General features: G+C 40.1%; 1 protein-coding gene across 3 annotated transcripts in view; it reads right to left on the reverse strand.

Annotated features, from left to right (window-relative positions):
• The window catches only part of DOK5 (docking protein 5), a 141,668-nt gene that overhangs the window by 56,334 nt on the left and 60,779 nt on the right, over window positions 1–24,555 (reverse strand). For 2 of the 3 annotated variants that reach the window (XM_060122695.1, XM_060122694.1), the window contains exon 2: window positions 8,545–8,652. In XM_060122695.1, coding sequence (XP_059978678.1) covers window positions 8,545–8,652 — 108 coding nt within the window. Of the gene's footprint in view, window positions 1–8,544; window positions 8,653–12,635; window positions 12,675–24,555 lie in introns of those variants that run through there. The other variant, XM_060122696.1, reaches the window with a different exon arrangement.

Here is a 24,555-nt window from a genome sequence, read left to right on the forward strand (position 1 = left end):
GCCGTGGAGCGGCTGGGCCCGTGAGCCATGGCTGCTGAGCCTGCGCGTCCGGAGCCTGTGCTCCACAACGGGAGGGGCCACAGCAGTGAGAAGCCCGCGTACCGCAAAAAAAAAAAAAAAAAAAAAATGTGATCTATATATGTGCGAGAATATGCTTCTATTTGTGTAGAGAGTGAAAAGAGTTTGAGGGATGCACATCAGTCTATTAGTATTTTTTTTTCTGAAGACAGGGACTAGGGGCAAAGGTAGGATTATTTTCTTTCATTTTACTTCATACACTTCAGAATTGTTTACATTTGTTACAAGGAAGATGCAGGATATTTACAATTTTTAAAAATGAGTGACAAGAAAAAAAGAAAAAGAAATCTGCAAAAAAGTATAAAATGAGGTAAGGGGATCTCTATCCTTTGTCAACACAACTTCTTGTGCAGTAACTTACTTGGTCAACAATATCCTGTAGTTTCTCCCACACCCAAAAACCATTTGACTAATTTTTTTACCAACTTGAGAAAACCCACCCTTTTCCTTTTGACATCATTTACAGAGCGCTTCTGTCTGTTCTTGGATTATAGTCAAGTGTTTCCACATAAACACAAATGTGAAATCACATAGATCAAGTCCTAGAGATACAGGCTTTTAAGAAATTCATGTAAGAAATACATAAGAATGGGGAGGGAAAAGCATTTATACATTCAATGAACTTTGTAGCTAAGTTTGTTTTTTTCTTATTCTTATTTTCCTATGTGCATATGTGTGTTTCTTGAGATAACTAAGTCAAACAAACTAATAGACCAGTGACAGACTAAACAGATTACATTTTCATAAACCCTCAGAAACCTGAGTTTCTTTCCAAAATGCAAGGAAAGCTAATCATTTCAAATGATTAGTCTAATAATTGTGGGGTAGGAAAAAAACAATTTAAACTGGATGATTGTTTTATCAGATTATAGGCCAAAAATGACTGGTTTACACACAAGTATTTAATTCAAAAGGGCTTTAAATTTAATCCAAATTAAATGAAATAATCACATATAAACTTAGCAAACCATGTACAGGATATGGAGGTTGAACATTACAAAATGCTGATGAAAGAAGTTTTTAAAATTCAAATAAATGGAGTGACCATGTTTATGAACTGAAAGACTTGACACAGAAAAGATGTCAGTTCTCCCACAATTTGATCTATAGGCTTAATATAATTATTTTCAAAATTCTAACATGGGTTTTCTGTAAGCACAGACAAGCTTCATTTAAAATTTTATGGAAAGGCACTAAAATAGCTAAAACAACCTTTAGAAAAAGAATAAGTGGAAGCAATCATTCTACCCAGTATTAAAGATTAGTATATATTTACAGTAATCAAGAGAATACGATACACAGCTCAATGAGAAAGAAAAGAGAACCCAGATATAGACTTCTGCTAATATGCCCAAATGATTTTTGATAAATGTGCAAAAGTAATTCAGTGGGAAAAAATAAATATTTTTCTTTTAAAAACAAATTGTATTGGAACAATTGGGCAACCTTAGGTAAAAAGAATGAAACTCAACCTACGTCTCACACCTTATACAAAAATTAAACTCAAAATGAATCATGAACTTAAATATATAACTTAAAACTATAAAATTTTAGAAAAAGAAAATGTTCAGGATCCAGGGCTAGGCAAAGAGTTTTTAGACTTGACAGCAAAAGCATAATCCATAAAAGTAAAAGTTCAAATACTGGACCTTATTAGAATGAAAACTTTTATTCTGCAAAAGATCCTGTTAAGAGGATAAAAGATAAGCTATGGAAAAGAAAATATTTGCAACCACATACCTGACAGAAGAGTAGAATCGAGACTACTAAAAAATCACCAAAACTCAATGGTTAAAAAAAAATCTATTAAAAATTGGTAAACATGTATGGAGAGATATTTCATAGAAAAAGATATACAGATGGCAATTAAGTGCATGAAATTATGTTCAACATCATTAGCCATTAGGGAATACAAATTAAAACCACAATGAGATATCACTATCAGAATGACTAAAATAAAAATAGTGGTATCACCAAATGCTGGTGAAGATACAGAGACACTGGATCAGTCATTCATTGCTGGTAGGAATGTAAAATCCACAGCCACTCTGTTAAGACAGGTTAGCAATTTCTTATAAAAATAAACATGCAGCCACAATATGATCCAGTAGTTGCACTCTTGGGAGTTAATCCAAGAAAGATAAAAACTTTATCCATAATAATAAAAAATTAGAAACAACTAGTTCTTCAGTGGATGAATGTAAATAAACTGTGGTACTCCATACTATGGAACATTGCTTAACAATAAACAGGGACAGAATATTGAAACACACAACACAACAACTTGGATGACTCTCAAGGGGATTACATGGCTCGTAGCAGCACTATTGAAAATAGCCAAGACATGGAAGGAACTCAAGTGCCCATCAACAGACAACTGGATTAAGAAGATGGGTGTGCATGTGTACACACACACACACACACACACACACACACAACACAGTGGAATATTGCACAGCCATAAAAAAGAATGAAATACTGCCATATGCAGCAACATGGATGAACCTAGAGAATATTATGCTTAGTGAAATAAGTCAGAGAAAGACAAATACGGTATGATATCACTTATATGCGGAATCTAAAAAAATAATACAAATGAATTTTTATGCAACATAGAAACAGACTCACAGATACAGAAAAGAAACTTGTGGTGACCAAAGGAGAGAGGAGAGAGGGGAGAGGGGAGGGACAAATTAGGGGTACGGGATTAACAGATACAAACTACTACATATAAAATAGATAAGCAAGAAGGATATAGCACAGGGAATCACACCCATTATCTTGTAATAACCTATAATGGAGTAGAATCTGCAAAAATGCTCAATCACTTTTTAGATTCCACATATAAGTGATATCATATTTGTCTTTGTCTGACTTACTTCACTCAGTATGACAGTCTCTAGGTCCATCCATGTCCCTGCAAATGACATTATTTCATTCTTTCTTATGGCTGAGTAATATTCCATTGTATATATGTGCCACATCTTCTTTATCCATTCCTCCATCAATGGACATTTAGATTACTTCTATGTCCTGGCTATTGTAAATAGTGCTACAATGAACATTGTGGTGCATGTATCTTTTCGAATTATGGTTTTCTCCGGATATATGCCCAAGAGTGGGATTGCTGGATCTCATATGGTAGCTTTATTTTTAGTTTCTTAAGGAACCTCCATACTGTTCTCCATAGTGGCTGTATCAATTTACATTCCCACCAAGAGTGCAAGAGGGTTCCCTTTTCTCCACACCCTCTCTAGCATTTATTATCTGTAGATTTTTTGATGTGGCCATTCTGACCTGTTTGAGGTGATACCTTATTGTAGTTTTGATTTGCATTTCTCTAATAATTAGTGATGTTGAGCATCTTTTCATGTGCTTTCTGCCCACCTGTATGTCTTCTTTGGAGGAATGTCTACTAAGATCTTCTGCCCATGTTTTGATCGGGTTGTTTGTTTTTTTGATATTGAGCTGCATGAGATGTTTGTATATTTTGGAGATTAATCCCTTGTCAGTCGCTTTGTTTGCAAATATTTTCTCGCATTCTGTGGACTGTCTTTTCGGTTTTTTTATTGTTTCCTTTGCTGTGCAAAAGCTTTTAAGTTTAATTAGGTCCCATTTGTTTATTTTTGTTTTTATCTTCATTACTCTAGGAGGTGGATCAAAAAAGATATTGCTGGGCTTCCCTGGTGGCGCAGTGGTTGGGAGTCCGCTTGCCGATGAAGGGGACATGGGTTCGTGCCCTGGTGCGGGAAGATCCCACATGCCGCGGAGCGGCTGGGTCCGTGAGCCATGGCCGCTGAGTCTGCGCGTCCGGAGCCTGTGCTCCGAAGTGGGAGAGACCACAGCAGTGGGAGACCCGCGTACCACAAAAAAAAAAAAAAAAAAAAAAGATATTGCTGTGCTTAATGTCAGAGAGTGTTGTGCCTATATTTTCTTTTTTTTTTTTCTGCCTATATTTTCATCTAAGAGTTTTATAGGGGGAAAGGGGGCGGCAAGGATAAATTGGGAGACTGGGACTGACATATATACACTACTATATATAAAATAGATAACTAATAAGGACCTACAGTACAGCACAGGGAACTCTACTCAATACTCTGTAATGGCCTACATGGGAAAAGAATCTAAAAAGAGTGGATATATGGTACATGTATAACTGAATCACTTTGCTGTACAGCAGAAACTAACACAACATTGTAAATCAACTATACTCCAATAAAAATTAATTGAAAAAAAATGGAATCACTATGCTGTACACCTGAAACTAACATAATATGTGTATATCCACTTTACTTAAATAAATAAATAAATAAAGTGAGGTTAGCTGAAAAAGGAAAAAAGAGAGAGAAAGAAAAGAAAAAAAGGGAAAAGAGAAAGTAGGTTTACCGAGCCCAGGGTCAGCATACTTCCCATCACACTAACTGCCTTCGTCTCAAAAACAACAGACAATCGTCTGTCCACTTAGATTTCTTCCCAGTTGTTATTCACCTCAAAAAAGTAAAAGTGGGCACAGAAATTCTCAACCCTCCTTCTGCTTGGTGTAAGCAACTTTGATTTGCTGAGTGAAAACAATAAACTTGTGTTTCACAAGAAGGGCAGGAAGTCGCTGGAATCCTTTGTCTCAAACTTAGACAGTGATGTATGTCAATTATCTCTCAATAAAACTGGAAAAAAATCAATGAAAAATAAAGTCACTGGAGTCTTAATATCGTTGCAATTACAGTTAATCAAATTCACAGCCGTCTCTGACAGCTGTGGGTGCTTGAGGGGTGCTTCGCAGAAGAAGACATGAAAAATGAATGGTTCTGTATGTGCATTATTCATATATTTATTTTCCAATTTTTTATGAGAGCACCTTTAGCTCCCTTGTCAGTGAGGAAAGCACCAAGTTTTAAAATTCTACAGACAATTTCTTGCTTTAAAAACTTCTATAACGAATCACATACATAAAGCTGGCATTTTTTTCCATAATAATATCTTTAAAAGTGAAACAAAAGAAGCTCTATATTCCCATAAATGCTACAGATGTCCTACAGGAGAGATATGGGTGTATATGCCACATCATCTATGTGTTGATCAAACAGCATAATATACAGTTCTTCAATTCTTTTGGAAATTGCTTTATTTGTGTTCAAATGAACTCTGAAATCTGTTCACGGTGTGCTACTTATCACCCTACTATTATCAAGATTCATAAATTACACACAATTTAGATAAAAAATGCACATCTCAGAGTTACTCCAGCTTTTTATATATCCCCGAGAGATTAATACTAAACGTATGAAGCCTGAAAGAGTAAGGACGATGAATTGGCTACAGGAACTCATCAAGGGCTTGGAGGCTTAGCGTAGATAATTCTTCCATTCTAATGCTTTGAGCTTTGGTTAATGACTATTATAGATGAAAGAGAATGTGGCTTATCACATTCCCCAAAGATCTGCATATTAAATTCCAAAGCCAGCAGGTAGAAGTCTGGGAAATAGGGCAAGTTTGTCCTCAATCTCCCCTTACTTGTTTCCCATTCAAGGGGAATCTTTTCAATCCACTTTGGTTTTACATTTGAGTCTGTCCTCATAAAACTTCCCAATCCTGGCTTTCTGTGCTCCCATTCCCACACACCCCATTTCCTCCAAATCAAAATTCCTTTTCCTGGTTTCAGATTTCTCAAGATTTTCTGATAAGCTAAATAAAAGTGTGACACAAAGACATCTACATGTATTCCATGTCCTCTGTCGATTATATCCATAGCTTTTCAATCAATAGTTTAAAAAGTGTCTGCTATGTGTTAGGCCCTGATAAAGAGTAGAAGCAGACTTACGCCCCCACCAAAAAAATCTCTGCCCTTGTGGAGCTTATTTTTGGTGGTATTGTAGTAAAGACAATAAGAAACAATCGAGTAGATATGTATGTAGTGATAAGTGCTAAAGAGAAAAACAAAGGGAGATGGAGAGGGAGGGTGTCCAAGGATTCCATTTTAAATAATGGGGGCAGGCGATGGCCTCACGTAGAGGAGGCATTTGAACAATGACCCGAACAAAGTAAGGACGTGAGCTTTGAGGATATTTGCTGGGAGAGCCAAAGCAAAGGGAAGAGCAAGTTCGAAGGTAGGAATGTGCTTGGCCTGTTCTGCGGAGAGTGAGGAGCCCAGGGCACCTGTCGCAGAATAAAGTTGGATTGGGGAAACTGTGCAGCTGAAGTTAAACAGGCGACAGGCAGTCACATGAGTGATGTGTAGGCCATTTTAAGGACTTGGCTGAAGGTTCCGAGCTAGAGTTTCAGGATGTGATATAAGTGTTTGGAATAGACTTCAGAGGGCTGGGAATTAGGCAGCCTGGTGGCTTCAACCACAGCAGTAGCAACAGAGGTTGTAAGAAACATTCAGAGTCTCTCTGCAGATTGAACACAGAGCCAACACCATCTGCTGATGGATTGGATTTGGGGAGTTCCTATAAAATACTCCTCACCTGTCCTCTTTTTTCTCTTAGGAACATATAGGTCTGTAAGCAAAATACAGCCTATTTCTTCTTCTGCATTCAGAAAGGTTGGTATAGGGGATTGTGAAGAATCAGATATTTCTGGAAATATATGCAACTCTACCAAAACAAGGAAGCACTGATCGACATCAGTGGCCACACACAGTGAGCAAAGAGAACGAGTCTGACGGTACCCTAGTCCATTCAGGCTGGTGTAACAAGTCACCACAGGCTGGGTGGCTGAAAAACAACAGAAATTTATTTCTCAGTGTTCTGGAGTCTGGGAAGACCAAGGCAGAGGCACCGGCAGAGTCAGTGTCTGGTGAGGACTTGCTTCCTGGTTCACAGATTCTGTGTCCTCAGCTGGCGGAAGGGAGGAGGGAGCTCTCCCGGGTCTCTTTGATAAAAGCGCTAATTTCATTCGTGAGGGCTCCACTCTCATGACCAAATCACCTCCCAAAGGTCCCACCTCCACATGCCATCACAACTGGGGATTAGGTTTCAACACAGGAATTTGAGGGGTTGGGACACAAGCACACAACCCAGAGCAAATGGAGACTGTAAAGTTACAGACTGGCTGGGATTCTCAAGAGAAGAACTGATGTATAACCACAAGTTCTGGCTGCCTAGGGGTGAAGCCTTTGGATGACCTTGTTAATTATAGGGTGAAGGCAATGAAGAATCAATGATTTTCAACCACAGCGGAAAGTCTAGTCACCAGGATGTGATAGACCTGAGAGGTGGAGGAGAGGAATCAGTGCCAGGTAAGGGAAGGAGAAAGGAAGCAACTCTGTCCTTGTCCTAGAGATAAACCAAACACCCCTGTGGGCACCTTGAGCTCCGTTTTAAGGCAAGACCTCTCAAATTAAAATGAAGCACGTCATTCCTATATCATTGTTCGCCATCTTGTTACGAGAACAGACACTGGGTATGCACGGGATAAATGGGACATATTACATCTGGTTCAAAATGACTGGACATCAATAGTTTCAGGTGTTATAGAAATGGAGAGACTGGCTCAAGATTATTTTCAAGGGTTCAAAGTTATGCTCTCCCTGGCTTCCTGAATCACCGCTCCTAAATAATAGATTCGCAACAACTCCTTCCTGGGGACAAAAGAAATTTTATTTGAATAGTGGTAATATCTGGCATATGGAGGATAAACAGTAGAGGAAATCTAGACTCATACAGAAGTGTAGCTGGCTTCTCCTTTGGAGAGAAGGAAGGCTGGAAATGGGGCTGACCTTGGAAGGCAGAACTTCGCTATGAAATAGTGGGGAAATGAAACACATGGAAGATGCTACTCTTGACTCCCTTTCCTACTTACCTCAAAAGTCTTGCTCTGTGCTTTTCCTTCCCTTATGTCTATATAGATGCACCTTTAAAGCATAGCATACACTTTATGTCTCTAAGCTGAGAAGGAATACAGCTTGTTCTACTGCTTTTCATTATTGTATAAACCAAGGTGTCAACACAGGCCCTTAGTAAGATGTTGGAAAGTCACCACTTTTGGAGAATTTGCACAAAAGGGAAGGTTATTCACTTTCCCTCACCTGGCTAAACTTCTGTGCTACTGGATCCACCTCTTCCAGCTTCTTCCCCTCCCTCCTCACCCCACATTCCAAGCACTGACTGAGGATCTATTCTGTATCAGGCACTGTGATAGACATAATGAGATCCAATCCCGACCCTCCAGGGGCTTCAATGTTGGGAGAAGGGCCTACCACGCAATTGAAAATTTACAAAACATGGTGATTTCTACAGTAGAGATTGGAAAAACAACAACAAATAGTAGGACGCCAGAAGAGGGACTTCACATCAGTCAGTTATTTTAAACAATGAGCAAGTAGATATTATTTTAAAGATGTTTTGTCCTTGGAAAAAGTATCATTTGTACCTTTGTTAAAAAAGCAAGACAAGTTTTCAGACTCAATGAACTTGAGTTCCTTAGTTATGAACAGATTTCTGGAAAGCTACAACAATCGAGTCTTACCTTATGATAACATCTAAAATATGCAGCACGTTCATCGGAAAATTTCTCCAGTCTTTTTGGACCTTTGCTTGAAGCTTTCTTGAATACTAACCAACATCGTTGATAAATCTGCAAGGAAATACAAAGACAGCACTCAGCATCACTACTGACTCAGATATTACTGGCATTTACATTTAGATATTTTCTTTTTTGATGTTTTCACCTGTAAAATATTCATAAGCCATAAATGTGATGTTGCTTTGGGAAAATAAAATTTTAAAACCCCAAGCTGTTTCCACAATGGGTGTATTATGTCGTTCAGAAAATCACTGGAATCAAAAGAAAATAGGTATTTGGAGGCAAATTTCTTCACACTTTGACAATAACACCAGTAGACTAAACATTGCAGAAAAACTCCCAGAAATAAAAATCCCAAATCAGCGCAAATAATATAAGCATTTACGACACACACTCTAATTTCAAATGCCATTATATATGGAAATCATAGGCCTGATATATGCCAAAGACTTTAAGTCCTAGAAAGAGACAGTCCCTATGTGTCATGTGACATTCCTCATAACTGACGGTCAAGAGTTGGGCCAGACACTAGACTAGCTAATAAATGCTGAAGAACACCAACCAGATTCTCCCTCAGAAAATTCAACCCAGAGACTCAAAGATTATTGCCAGGCTAGGGTGCAGTCCAAGTTAATACTGTAAAAAGTTAATACTGTAAATTAAAGGGAAGAGAATTTCTGTTATTTCTTAAATATCCAAAGATATCAGTAAAATCATTAAAATCAATTCTATTGGCTTTCATCTTGCATAGTCACTGAACTTACCAAGGGTCATAAAAACATGGACAAAAGTGGAAAAGCAATGGAGAGAGGGTAGCCTTTTAAACAAACGGTGCTCAAATAACCGAATATCCATAGGGAATAAACAAACTCCTTAACCCAAAACACTCATACAAAACTTAACTGAGGAGGGAGGGAGACGCAAGAGGGAAGAGATATGGGAACATATGTATATGTATAACTGATTCACTTTGTTATAAAGCAGAAACTAACACACCATTGTAAAGCAATTATACCCCAATAAAGATGTTAAAAAAAATACAGCTATTCGAAAAATTAAAAAAAAAACTTAACTGAAAATGGACTTAAATATTTAAAAAACTATTAAAAGTTTAGGGGGAAAAAAGGAGGAAATGTTTGGGATCATGGTCTGAACAAAGAGTTCTTAGACCTCATACCAAAAGCACAGTCCATAAAAGAAAACGTTGCCACATTGTACCTCATCAAAATTTAAAACTCTCGCTATGTGAAAAATTCTGCTAAGAGAATGAAAAGAAAAGCTACAGACTAGGAAAAAAATATCTGCAAACCACATATCTGACAAAGGATTAGTATCTAGAATATATAGAGTCCTCATATCTCAACAGTAAAGAACCAAACAATCCAATTACAAAATGGAAAAAAGACAGACATTTCACCAAAGAGAATATACAGATGATCAAGAAGCACATGAGAAAATGTTCAACATCATTAAGGCTTCATGGAAATGTAAATTAAAACCACAGTGAAACATCAGTACACACCTATCAGATTGGCTGAAATAAAAAATAATAATAATGCCACCAAATGTTGACAAGGATGCTGAGAAACTGGATCACATGTTGTAACACACTGCCGGTGGGAACGTGAAATGGTGCAGCTCTGACACACAGTACGGCAGTTTCTTAAAAAACGAAGCAAGCAACATGGGACTTACAGTTGCACTCTTAGGACTCGATGCCAGAGAAATGCAAACTTCCCACACACACAAAAATGTGAACGTGAATGTTCATAAGCAGCTGGATTTGTAACAGCGCAAAACTGGAAACAACCCATCTGTTCTCCAATGGGTAAATTGTTAAACAATTTGGGGAACACCCATATCATAGAATACCACTCAGCTATAAAAACAATATGAATGCGTCTTCAGAGAATGATGCTGGGTGGGGGGAAAAAAGCCAAACCCAAAAGGTTACATACTGTATGAATGCATTAATAGCATTCTTGAAATGACAAAATTATAGAAATGGAAATTAGATTAGTGGTTATCAGGGGTTAGGGGTGTGTGAGAAGGGAGCAGAATGGAAGAGGGGCTGTCTATACAGGTAACATGAGGGATCCTGGCAGTGATGAAACTGTCCTGTGTCTTGACTCTATGAATGTCATTATCTTGGTTATAATATTGCATTGTTGTTTCAAAGATGTTACCACTAGGGAAACTGGACAAATGGTATAGGATCTTTGTGTAATAGTTCTTACAACCAAATGTGAGTCTACAATTATCTTAAAACAAAATGCTTATAAATTTTTAACAAAAAATGTAAAAGATCTTAAAAATTACAGCCTAATCTACAGTTACCTAATTCTTTTGCTACCAGACCAAAGTCTAATTAACCACTAGACTACATAACTTTAGAAAGCCAAGTGGCAAGAGCCATTGGTAAGAATTCAAACCCAAAATCCTTTTCAGGGTGGAGAGTCAGCCATGCAAATTAACATTTTCAGGGCTATGGTTGGCAAATAGAAGACTTACCAACAACTCGCTGATGTCTGAATAACAGATGAGATCACCAGCTCCCTTAAAACCTAACCACCAGAGAAAGGACTGTAATTACATCGGGAAAGACTGTCACCCTGATTGTTCAAATAAAGGATGTGGAAATTAGGTCTCTCACTGTCATTCTATTATTGGCAAACCCTTTCTTCTGGACATGGCCCTGAAAATGTGTTAAAGACAGCACACTAAGGTATGCAAGAAATATGCCTACTATGGGGAAAAAAATATTTTCACCCAAGGGGATATTTTATATTTCCTAAGTATGCCTCAACTTTTAGACCCAATCTTGAATGACAGTATTTCTACTTAAAAAAAAAAAAAATTATTCATTTTCTTCATTTCTTCTGTCTGAAGTCTATCGAACACAAGCTAAAGATTCCTCAATTTCAGCAGGCCTAGTGATGTCCATCTTTGATTCATCCATATTACACTTAGGGGATTTTTGTTTTTCTTTTGTTCTATTAAGTATCAATAGTAAGAGCAAAAGTGCAATGTTACAATCAAATAACTGCAAGAGTACTATTGTATAAATTCACATGCAATATTGCTTATAACTATTGGCTGGAAAGTCACCCCGGAACAGATTAAAACATGTTGGTTCATCAGGAGATAAGGAAAACCCCAAAACTTGGTTTATGAAAAGGGGGTTCAGTGATTCTCCATGTTGGCCCAGCCTCACTCAAGACAATTGTTAATTATGCAGATTCCTAGAGATTAGCCAAGGTCGACTGCATCAGAACCTCTTGGGGTAGGGCCAGATTGGCTCTGTACCTTATTCCCCAGGGATTTTGTTTGTAATATGCAAACCAATGCCATGAATATTCATAAAGACTTTCAGACAACCCAGTGCTTCCCACGTGCGACTGACAACAAAGAGCCCTCCAACAAATGCTCCATCCAGGACGAGGGCCTCTGGGCTGTGTGGTTTCCAACGAGTGACGTGCAGTCGCTTTGGACGTGGAGCAGCGTGAGATGCTGTCCTGAGACACGGTGAAGGTGAACGTGAAATCTGCTGAACTACAGTAAGTTCCCCATTTCACCTGCCCTACACTCTCGGTCCCAAGAACAGAAGAACCACCAAGTATCAGAGAATTAAAAACGTGTCCTCAATATTTCAAAACTGGTTAGAGGAAATGAAGCAGGAGGACTCACTGAACATGGGAACATGTGGAGACAAGGTGGAGTAACACTGACATGGTTAAAAGGGCCACAATTGGAGAATAATCTCATTTGCATAATAGCATAGGGCATTTTTTTTCTTAAATTAATTCATTCAACCATCTCCTTCATATTTCATATAACACATCCACTGACCATCTATAGTATTTTTGAGCTCACATTTTTCTTTCAATTGACTTGTTTTTAACTAAAAAATGTTTATCCCAACCATGAGAGCAAAGTGCAGTTTCAAACTGGACATGAGGAGTAGGTAATCCTAATGATAACTATACTCTTAGAGAATCTAATGATGGAATAATTTTCATGTTGAAATATCTCACCTTCTCTGCAGCAGGGTTCCACATTCGCGCACAGCTGGCATTTCAGACAAGGTAATTTGGGGTAGTGGGAAGGGCAGGGCTGCTCCTCCAACTGGATACCAGCAGCACACCCCTCCTACCCTGCTGACAACCGGAACTGTCTCCAGACATTGCCAAATGTTCCCTGGGGGGCAAAGTCAGAACCACTGCTACAGGTGAGTGCACGCTGAGCCACGAATGCAGAGTTGAAGAATATGAGGTTATGGGAGTATCTTCAAAGTCCTGGCTTTGGACAAGTCAATCCACACAAGCCACTGTCAAAGCCAAAACAGACAAGCACATCACACAGTTCTGACAACCTGAGTGGATGTACATGAGATTTAGCAGTTACATAAAAATCTCCTTCAGTGTGTATTTTCTTGGTGGTGGTGGTAGTTTTACTACACCTAATTTTCAGCCTTAAACTGTCATCAAACCATATATGATTTCTGGTTTTTTTTCCATTGTCTTCCCTTTCTTTAAAACTTGAAATCCTTAATAACTAATTAGCTCTGGTTTCAAATCTCTGATACTTTTACTAGCTAACTTTTCCTAACAAAGTCTAGTCTGGTAAATTCACCAAGGTTTCCAGGGCCAAGGAAGAGCTGAAACAATTTAGAATTTGCTTGGAGTTTCTAATTTCATTAGCAGTCCATCACAATGTCTTGAACAACAGAGTCACAAACTAAACATCTATAGGACGTATCTTTTTTTTTTTTTTTTTTTTCGTTTTTGGCCATGCCACATGGCTTGTGGGATCTCAGTTCCCTGAGCAGGAAACTCCCTATAGCATGCATCTTATGAAGATAACAGAAAGCAAATTTTGGTCACAAAACTTCTGTTAAAAGGAAAATTATATACTGCCTTTACATAAGCTCAAGAAACGCAGAAAGCTTAAGTAAGATGTGACCATTTAGGACTTCACAGTCTAGTGCAAGTATCAGCAAACTTTTTTCTGTAAAGGGCCAGACAGTAAATATTTTAGCCTTTGAGGGTCACAGGCCTTTGTTGCAACTACTGAATTCTGCAGTGGTAGCATGAAAGCAGCCATAGGAGGATATATGTAAATGAAAGGTGCAGTTATCTTCCAATAAAACTTTATTTAAAAAAACAGACAGTGGGCCAGATGTCACTCACAGACTGCAGTTTGCCAACCTCTGGTCTTTGGTAGTATTTCTCAACTGTTTAAGCTCAGGTCAGCTTTTGATGAACATAAAAATCTGATTGACATGTCCCTCTTCAGGAAAAGAGGGGAAGAAATATCTCCCAGGTGAGGATCCCTATATATCCCATATCTCCCCACAAGCCAAATTTAACTTCAACTTCTATTAAAATGTTGACTTGATGCCTTTCAATGCCCTCCACCACATACTCCACACGTTTCTGGTCTCGACGTCTGCTGCTGGGACCCACTGCTCTACAATGGCTGCAGATGCTGTCCTAAAGAGGCCTTTTACAGGCAGGGACATTAGCATCTCAGCTCTACCTTTTTTTTTTTTTTTTTTTGCGGTATGCGGGCCTTTCACTGTTGTGGCCTCTCTAGTTGCAGAGCACAGTCATCCAGACACGCAAGCTCAGCGGCCATGCCTTACGGGTCCAGCCGCTCCGCGGCATGTGGGATCTTCCCGGACCGGGGCACGAACCCGCGTCCCCTGCGTCGGCAGGCGGACTCCCAACCACTGCGCCACCAGGGAAGCCCTCAGCTCTACCTTTTTATAGTTTCCGTATTCTACGCAGGGAAGGTGCTCTTTGGGGAGAAAAGGTAAGTTAGGACTGTTTTCCAATTTGCCAGCATCCGCTTCCCGTAGGCAGATTGATTTTTCTCTTCTCAGGGCATTCTCTCCAATTCTAAAGATATATCCTCAGTCTTCTAATGCTAAATTAGCCTCATTTCTCACACTCTAATCCTGTTTTTATTTATTCTCCAAAACAAATCAAATATTCTTCTTATCCAGGGTGTTAGTAACAACACCTAGCATTGGTCGAACCCTTTGTGCATGGCAGAGTGCTAATCCCTCCTTGTGCATTATCTCAACTAACCCTACCAACAGCCCTATAAAACAGATGCTGTTATTATTCCCATTTTACAACGAGGAAATAAGGCCTCAGTGAGGTTACTCACTGAGTACTACTCAAGGGCATGAAACTGGTAGAAACAAGCCAGCATTCCAACCTTGGTTTGCTTGATTCTGAAGAACAAGCTCTTAACCATTCCTCCAGGATTTTCCCAGAAAAGTTGATCTCCTAGGGATGCATAAACTTATGCTGAGGGTCGAGCTGTCTGTAAGAAGTTGATTTTCATGCTTATCATAATCTAAAAAGAGACATTTAGCTGTAACCATATGCTCTTTCATCTGGACTACGACTTTATCGTCTAGCTATTTTGGTGTGACATTTGCATTTGTGATTTTAAGTTCCCTGGCACCAAGTGTTCACCAAGAGTGATAGTTTTTAATGGAGTATTTCTGCAATTGGGGTCTGAAGACCCTATTCCAGGACTGCAAGTTAGCCTAGCAGTTTGTAAGATGTGTTTTCTTTGAAAAAGAATTCCACTCTCTCCCTCCTTAAGTAACAAAGTATTCAGTATCCTTGACTGCAGTCCAGAAACTCAAACGTGCCGAGTATTTCTAACTATGTGGTAAGTATCTCATGTTAAGTTCTCAGCTTTTCTTGGCCTTCCTTCCCTCTCTAAACTTTAGTCTCTTGTTATTCATTAGTTACAGCTGCAGTAAACCAATGTCCTGGCTAGCTGGCTCCCTGCTGGTATGTGTAGTCAGCTCCCTATAGAGCTGACCAGTCACTTCTCTAGGAGTGCCCAGCCCTCCACTTTGGCCAACGATGCATGGCCACAGTAAGTAGCTGCCCACCCAGAGTCCTGGGCTCCTCTGTGACTGATAAAACACCACAATCCAAGTTCAACCCAACAGCCACAGAAATTGGTGTTGGATGATGCAATCTGGAAGCAGAGGGATAATCCCCCCTCCATCCTGTCTGCCACTGTCTGCAAATAATCCTTCCACAATATTAGAATTTTGACCGGGATGATCTCTGAGACCAAGATGCTTAAAATTTTCTAGTCTTATGAAGGATTCTGTCATTATGGGATTTCAGAAGGTGACAGATGAAGAGTATAAGAGAAGTAGTTCTTTGGCATCGTGGAATCGTAACAGGTAGGCTGCTACCAAGTCCACCTACCAAGATAATGAGCTGGTTCAGAATTATGTATTTTATGAGGGGAAAAAATCTTTTCATTGAGTAAACAACATGACTCTATGCCTATCATTTATATATACCTTTCATTTATAAGGAAAGAAATGCTAATTTGGAGAAGGTTTTGCACAGTGGGTAGCAAGGTTCATTTTAAATTCACTGCAAAGAAAAACACCTGTAAAAATGAGATAATTAATCATAAAATAAAATTTGTACAAAGAGGATTAAAAATACTTCAAAAGCATCCACAGGCAATAAATTACCAATCCTTTGCTGATGGTGAAGTAAAGTAGCACAACCTTTCTAGACGGTAAATCATGCCTACCCTTTGACCTGGAAATACCATTTCTAGAACTTTCCCCTGAGGAAATCATTGAGGAAATATGCAAACATATGGGAATAGGGTTCTTTGGCATAAAAACTGAAAGCACTCTAAATGTTCCAGGGAACTAGCTTAATTAATTATGCCATCTCTGTAAACTAGAAACTTCCATCATTAAAAATGATGTTGTAAAACAATATTTATACCATAGAAAATGCTATTAGTAAGTTATTAAGTAAAAAAAAGTAGGTTGTCCCTATTTTTAATCTGTTTCTACTCCAGTATATATATTCATTCAGTAAATAAGGTCCAGTTGCTCGTCCAAAAGGGCTGAGAGCTATCTATATTTCCACCCTTCCCCACCTCCCCTCACACACACACACACACACACACACACACACACACACGCATGCACACACGTGCACATACACACACAAACATGCACACACGATGACAGGACAAAAATGTCTGCTTCAATGGAAAACTATGCGTTCTCTAGGACACACACATCCAGTATTATCTGCTTCTGATTCTGTGGGAGCTATTCTACAACTCTAAACTGTAGATTACTGATAGAAATGCAAAATAATTCTAGTCCATAAAGATGCAAATTCTGTAGAGGTTCTGTTGATTTCCCTCCCCCACTGTCATGAAGCTAGTTTTGCCTCCTTGGGAACATGCATTTCACTATGCTGGATATATAAACATGTAGGTTCTTTGGATTCCCCTTAGAACTAGTTATTATAATATTCTGTGTTGCTCTCTCATTCAATTAATAAGCTAAGTAGAATCTTCAACACGTGCTCTTTCTACATCTGTATGAGAGTCATGATAAAAACAGTTAACTGTTTTCGAAAAAAAAATTTTAACACAATCCGTCGGTCACTGAGTCCTGTGTATTTCACCTTCTGGTTAAACCTGGAATATCTGTTTTTCTGCAGGGACCACCACCCTAATCTAAGCCACCACCTCCTGAGCTTCAGAGTTTCTCTGCTTTCATTCTTGCCACTTTTCAATCCACTTCCTGCAGGACATCTGGGGTGACCTTTAAAACACTCATCTGACCACATCAATCCACTGCTTAAGCATTTCTGTGCCTGTTGCCTTTGGGGTAAAAAAACCAAAGTCTTAACAAGACATTCCAGAACCTGCAAACACTGGCCCCCTCTCTACCTTTTTTGCCTTATTTTGCTGATTTCTTCATTTATATATTCTTCACATGTAACTATATACACATATTTTTAGTAATAATCAAACAAGTAATACAAGGTGATTTGGAAGAATTCTCATGGAATCAGTATCGGCCACCAGCTGTTCTTGCCACACATAGGAAACCCTTCCCTTGTCAGACAAAGCTGACCACTGTAGAGAGCGGACACTGTAGAGAGGGAAACGTGACGGCTCCTTTCCTTCTCTCCCCAATTCCTTTCTGTCCCCCGGATCCACACAGGAGGAAGAGAAGTAAGAGACAGGAGAGCTGCCTGAAGAAGCCATACACAGTTAAATGTCCTTATTTAGCTTCTACTTTTAAGCAGCCTTAGAGAAAAAAACCAAACTACTCTAAGAAATGCTAGAGAATCTTGACTACTGGGTGAGCATTCTATTCAAACAAAAACCTGGCGAGCTGATATCACTCATTAATTCATTCAACAAATATTTACTGGGTGCCTACCATGTGCCAAGCACTGTTTAGGTACTAAGGACACGGCTATAAACAAAGTGGAGGAATCTGCTGCCTTCCTTACGCTTACAGACAACCGATAAGATGACATGATATATATGCATACATATATGTTCATGTGTCTTACAGTACACAGGTAATATGTCACAATATGTCATATGGTGTTAAGTACCATGAAGGAAAGTAAGCCAAGAGAGTAGATGAGAATTGCTAGTGGTATTTCAATTTTAAATAGGGTAATCAGGGAAGTTCTCAAAGAGAAAGTGACGTCTGAGCAAAGACCTGAAAGAGACAGGAGGTTTGGGGGAAGGGGGTGCTAAGCAGAAGCAGCAGCAAACGGGCCTTGACACAGAAACATGCCTGGCGTGATGAAGCCATCAGAAGTCCAGAGAATTCAGAGATGGTGGTGGTGGGTAGGCCTTATGGGTCTTATTGTAAAGACTCTGAATTTTTCTCTGCATGAGATGCGAAGTGAGATGGAGGGTTTTGAATGGAAGTAATATGATCCAATTCACTTTTACGAACACTGCAGGGAACTAAAGGCAGAATCAGGGAAACTAGTCAGGAGGCTGCTGCTGCTATAAATCACATGGGAGGTGAGGGTGCCTTGGGTCAGGATGGAGGTGGGGAAGGGAACGAGAAGTGGTCTGAATCCGGTTATATTTTTTGTTTTTTGATTTTTTTTGCGGTACGCGGGCCTCTCACTGTTGCGGCCTCTCCCGTTGCGGAGCACAGGCTCCGGACGCGCAGGCTCAGCGGCCATGGCTCATGGGCCCAGCCGCTCCGCGGCATGTGGGATCCTCCCGGACCGGGGCACGAACCCGCGTCCCCTGCATCGGCAGGCGGACTCTCAACCCCTGCGCCACCAGGGAAGCCCCGGTTATATTTTGAAAGCAGAACCAACGAGACTCACTGATGAGACTGGATATAAGGATGAGAGTAAGGAGAGTCAGGGGTAATTCCAAGATTTTTAGCTCAAGCAAGTATTGATAGAAGAATGGGGTTTCCATTAGCTGAGCAAGCCTGGAAGAAGACCAGGATCTGAGGGAGGATATGGAACGTGATGATGGATGTAAGGAGTCTGTCGTGCCTGTTAAACACCTAAGTTTATATAAACATTATCAAACATGATGAATAGTCAGTTATTTGTGTGTGTTATATATACATATATCTATTATAGAAGGTTTTATTGTACTTTTAAAATAAATTAATAACACTATCTTCTCTACAGGCCTGTTGGGAGAATGGAATAAGTTAGTGCATTTAAAGGGTTTATATTGCTGGGGAAGCACTTCATAGAGGTCAGCAGCTCATACCATCCAATCAGGCAGTGCTTTGCCTGCAAACAAGGACAACACCCATATTGGTTCCTTCAGTTACTCATTAATTTTGCGAATATTTACTGAGCATCTACTATGTGCTAGGCCCTGTTCCAAGCACCGAAGAAATGGTAGGGTATAAAGCAGAGTCCACAGAGTTCACTTTCTCATGTGCAGAGACAGATAATTATCTGTCTCCCAGCCCCAAACACAATGCCTAGCATGGGGTCATAATGATTACAGACTACATTTGCAGAATACCATCATTTGGTAGTACGCACCCAATAAATATTTCGTGAAGTTAAACAAGAAATGATGTCATCGTGGCTTCCAAAGCAGTCTTTAAGTGATCACCAAACCAAAATCACCAACCCTGAGTTCCAATTTCACAGCCTGGCTCTATACAAGCTGACCCGTGCCTATTTGTCAGACTTCGTCACCCACCACTTCCTGCTTCACTCGTGGCACCCCAATCTCCAAAATGTTCCATTCTTCTCCGATGAGGGATGAGAGAATGTGCTGGAACTCTCTTCCCCTTGCTGTTCACAGGGCTGCTTCCTTCTCATCCTTCAGATCTTGGGCGAAATTTCTCTATCACTTAGCTATTTTTATGTAACAAATCACCCCAAAGCTTAGTAGCTTAAAAGAACAGCCATCTTTCACTTCTCATGAACTGGACGGTGGGTCAGGCAGCTCTACTGATCTGACCTGGCTCCTGGCTCATTCACAGGTGAGCAGTCAAGGCAGGTGGACTGGAGTTTGCCTGGGGTGACTCAGCTCTGCACTGCACGGTCTTGGATTCTCCAGAAGGTTAGCTGGGGCTTATCATCACAGAGCAAGCAGAAGTCCGAGAAAGCAAGCGGAAAAGTCCTCTATTCCCGAGGGTCCCTTCATTACTGCTGGGTTGAGGGGGGAGCTCTATCTTCTCCTGTGATCCCCACTGACACAGCAGTGGGGGTGGTCTCATTACCACTGGGCATTGGTGAAAATCCTGGCCCTCCACCAGGCCCCCTCTGACCCCGCCCGAGTGGGGAGAGGGAGAGGCGCCTCATTACTGCTGAGTGAGGTGTACAGACCCCCAACGTGGTCTCCACTGACACCACAGTGGAGAGGGCTAACCACCAAAGGGCCAAGATGAAAATCCTGGCTCCCTCCTTGGCCTTCACAGACACCAACTAGGTGGAGTGGAGGACCTTGTTACAGCTGAAGAGGACCAGAGGATGCCACCCCAAAATATGCTACTCTGACGTCAGGATTACTTTGAGCTGAAGACAACTGAGAAACAGCAGATGCAGGAGGATCTCTCTGCCTTCCCCCTTCTCCCTAAAAGCAAGGCATACATTTTTTTTTCTATGTGACATGGACTTACACGTGTAAAGCGTTTCCCTCTCTTACACCAGGAAGATGAGAGACAGCACCAAGATGAGTCTGTATACCAAACCACACTAAGCAATCCTAATCTACAGCAAAACTTTCCTACTCACCTTCCCACAATTTACCACCCTGAGATGCTCAAATTCCCTTTCCTTTCTCTAGTCACTTCTCCACAGCTTACAACCCTGTGTCAAAATGGTGTAGAAGATTCTGAGCCTAAAGTATCGTTCATTGTAGAGGGGAATGCTTTAAACAGCTCGGGTGAAAGGTGAGAGCTCCAGGGCACAGGTGTTACCACGAGTCGGGCAGAATAAGAAATGGCCAAACTGTTCTGTAAAAGAGTGATTTGGGTTTTTTCTTTCAAATTCTTTACTTTTTTTTTTCTTGATACTTTGAGAGAAGGAGAAATGAGAGAGAGAAAAGTAAAAGCAGCAGAAGGGAGAGAAAGAAGTCATGAATCTGGGCATGACTTGGAAAACAACAGGCAGAACACAAATCTGAGTGGGGGCAAATAAAGGACTTTTAGGAAAAGGAGTGACAAAAAAAAAAAAAAGAAAGAAAGAAAGAAAGAAAGAAAGAAAGAAAGAAAGAAAGAAAAAGATTCTGAAGGCAGAGTCAAGATGGCAGTGTGGGAAGATGCAGAGTTAACGTCTCCCCACAACTAGGGCGCCTGCCGCCACTGGTGGGGGACTCTGATGCCCAAGGAGATGGGAGGAACCCCAGAGTGAACCGGTAGGAAGGAGGGGGACCGAGGGGGGAGGAGAAGTGGAGACCAGACAGGATCCATGCCCCTGAGGCCAGAGACATCAGGAGAGGCAGGTGGGAGGGGAGGGAGGAGCAGAGGGCGATAGCCCCGCCCACTTGGGCACAGGGAGCCTGGCCCACCACCCAAACCTCGCCCTTGCTTAGGCCCCGCCCTCCACAGCCCAGGCCTTTTGGCCCCCTCCCTGTTTTTTCTTTTTTCTTTTCCCTCCTCCTCTTTATTACTACTGTGGTACTGATATACCTTCCGGTTGTTGATTCATCTATATTTTTATTTTTATATTCTTCCTAACATACCTGTTAGTTTCCCAGTCTAATTTTATTTTTTACTTTGTTATTGTTTGGGGTTTTTTTTGCCACCCCAGGAGGCTTGTAGGATCTTGGTTCATGAGCCCGGGGTCGAGCCAAAGCTCCTGTGGTGGCAGCTCTGAGTCCGAACCACTGGACTAACAGAGAACCTCAGACCCCAGGGAATATTCATCAGAGTGAGGTCTCACGGAGGTCCTCATCTCAGCAGCAAGACCCAGCTCTACACAACAGCCTACGAACTCCAGTGTTGGAAGACTCCAGCCAAACAACCAGTAAGACAGGAACACAACCCCACTCATAAAAAAAAAAATGAGATGGCAAAAAAATATGTCACCAATGAAGCAGCAAGGTAAAAACCTACAAGACCAAATAAATGAAGAGGAAATAGGCAATCTACCTGAAAAAGAATTCAGAGTAATGATAGGAAAGATGATCCAGAATCTTGGAAATAGAATGGAGGCACAGACTGAGCAAATACAAGAAATGTTTACCAAAGATCTAGAAGAACTAAAGAACAAACAGAGATGAACAACACAATAACTGAAATGAAACATACACTAGAAGGAATCAATAACAGAATAACGGAGGCAGAAGAACGAATAAGTGAGCTGGAAGATGGAATGGTGGAAATAACTGCCAAGGAGCAGAATAAAGAAAAAAGAATGAAAAGAATTGAAGACAATCTCAGAGACCTCTGGGACAACACTAAATGCACCAACATTCAAATTATAGGGGTCCCAGAAGAGGAAGAGAAAAAGAAAGGGTCTGAGAAAATATTTGAAGAGATTATAGTTGAAAACTTCCCTAACATGGGAAAGGAAACAGTCACCCAAGTCCAGGAAGCACAGAGAGTCCCATACACGATAAACGCTAGGAAAAACACACCAAGACACATATTTTTGTTTTTGTTTTTTTTAAAGAAGATGTTGGGGGTAGGAGTTTATTAATTAATTTATTTATTTTTGCTGTGTTGCATCTTCGTTTCTGTGCGAGGGCTTTCTCTAGTTGTGGCAAGCGGGGGCCACTCTTCATTGTGGTGCGCGGGCCTCTCACTATCGCGGCCTCTCTTGTTGCGGAGCACAGGCTCCAGACGCGCAGGCTCAGTAGTTGCGGCTCACGGGCCTAGTTGCTCCGCACCATGTGGGATCCTCCCAGACCAGGGCTCGAACCCGTGTCCCCTGCATTGGCAGGCAGATTCTCAACCACTGCACCACCAGGGAAGCCCCCAAGACACATATTAATCAAACTAACAAAAATTAAATTCAAAGAAAATATATTAAAAGCAGCAAGGGAAAAACAAAAAATAACATACAAAAGAAGTCCCATAAGGTTATCAGCTGATTTTTCAGTGTAAACTCTGCAGGCAATAAGGGAGTGGCAGGATATACTTAAAGTGATGAAAGAGAAAAACCTACAGCCAAGATCACTCTACCCAGCTAGGGTCTCATTCAGATTCAAAGGAGCAATCAAAAGATTTTCAGACAAGCAAAAACTAAGAGAATTAAGCACCACCAAACCAGCTTTACAACAAATGCTTAAGAAATTTCTCTAGGTGGGAAACACAAGAGGAGAAAAACACCCACAAAAACAAACCCAAAACAATTAAGAAAATGGTAATAGGAACATACATATCAATAATAACCTGGAATGTAAATGAATTAAATGCCCCAACCAAAAGACACAGAGTGGCTGAATGGATACCAAAACAGGACCCATATATATGCTGTCTACAAGAGACCCACTTCAGACCTAGGGACTCAGACAGACTGAAAGTGAAGGGATGGAAAAAGATATTCCATGCAAATGGAAATCAAAAGAAAACTGGAGTAGCAATACTCGTATCAGATAAAATAGACTTTAAAATAAAGACTGTTACAAGAGATAAGGAGGAACACTACATAATGATCAAGGGATCAATCCAAGAGGAAGATATAATTTTAAATGTTTATGCACCCAACATAGGAGCACCTCAATACCTAAGGCAAATGCTAACAACCATGAAGGGAGAAGTCGACAGTAACACAATAATAGTAGGGGACTTTAACACCTCACTTACACCAATGGACAGATCATCCAAACAGAAAATAAATAAGGAAACACAAGCTTTAAATGACACAATAGACCAGATAGATCTCATTGATATTTACAGAATGTTCCACCCAAAAGTGGCAGAATACCCTTTCTTCTCAAATGCACACAGAACATTCTCCAGGATAGATCACATCTTGGGTCATAAATCAAGCCTCAGAAAATTTAAGAAAATTGAAATTGTATCAAGCATCTTTTCTGACCACAACGCTATGAGACTGGAAATCAATTACAGGAAAAAAACTGTAAAAAACACAAATACATGGAGGCTAAACAGTGCACTACTAAATAACCAAGAGATTACTGAAGAAATCAAAGAAGTAAAAAAATACATAGAAACAAATGACAATGAAAACACAATGATCCAAAACCTATGGGACACAGCAAAAGCAGTTCTGAGAGGGAAGTTTATAGCAATACAATCTCACCTCAAGAAACAAGAAAAATCTCAAATAAACAATCTAACCCTACACTTAAAACAATTAGAGAAACAAGAGCAAAGAAAACCCAAAGACAGTAGAAGGAAAGAAATCATAAAGATCAGAGCAGAAATAAATGAAATAGAAACAAAGAAAACAACAGCAAAGATCAATAAAACTAAAAGCTGGTTCTTTGAGAAGATAAACAAAATTGATAAACCCTTAGCCAGACTCATCAAGAAAAAAAGGGAGAGGACGCAAATCAATAAAATTAGAAATGAAAAAGGAGAAATCACAACTGACATTGCAGAAATACAAAGGATTATATGAGAAAACTACAAACAACTATATGCCAATAAAATGGACATCCACAAAGAAATGGACAAATTCTTGGAAAGGTAAAATTTTCCAAGACTGA

This window comes from Lagenorhynchus albirostris, chromosome 15 (assembly GCF_949774975.1).
Source record: "Lagenorhynchus albirostris chromosome 15, mLagAlb1.1, whole genome shotgun sequence".
Taxonomy (NCBI): Eukaryota; Metazoa; Chordata; class Mammalia; order Artiodactyla; family Delphinidae; genus Lagenorhynchus; species Lagenorhynchus albirostris.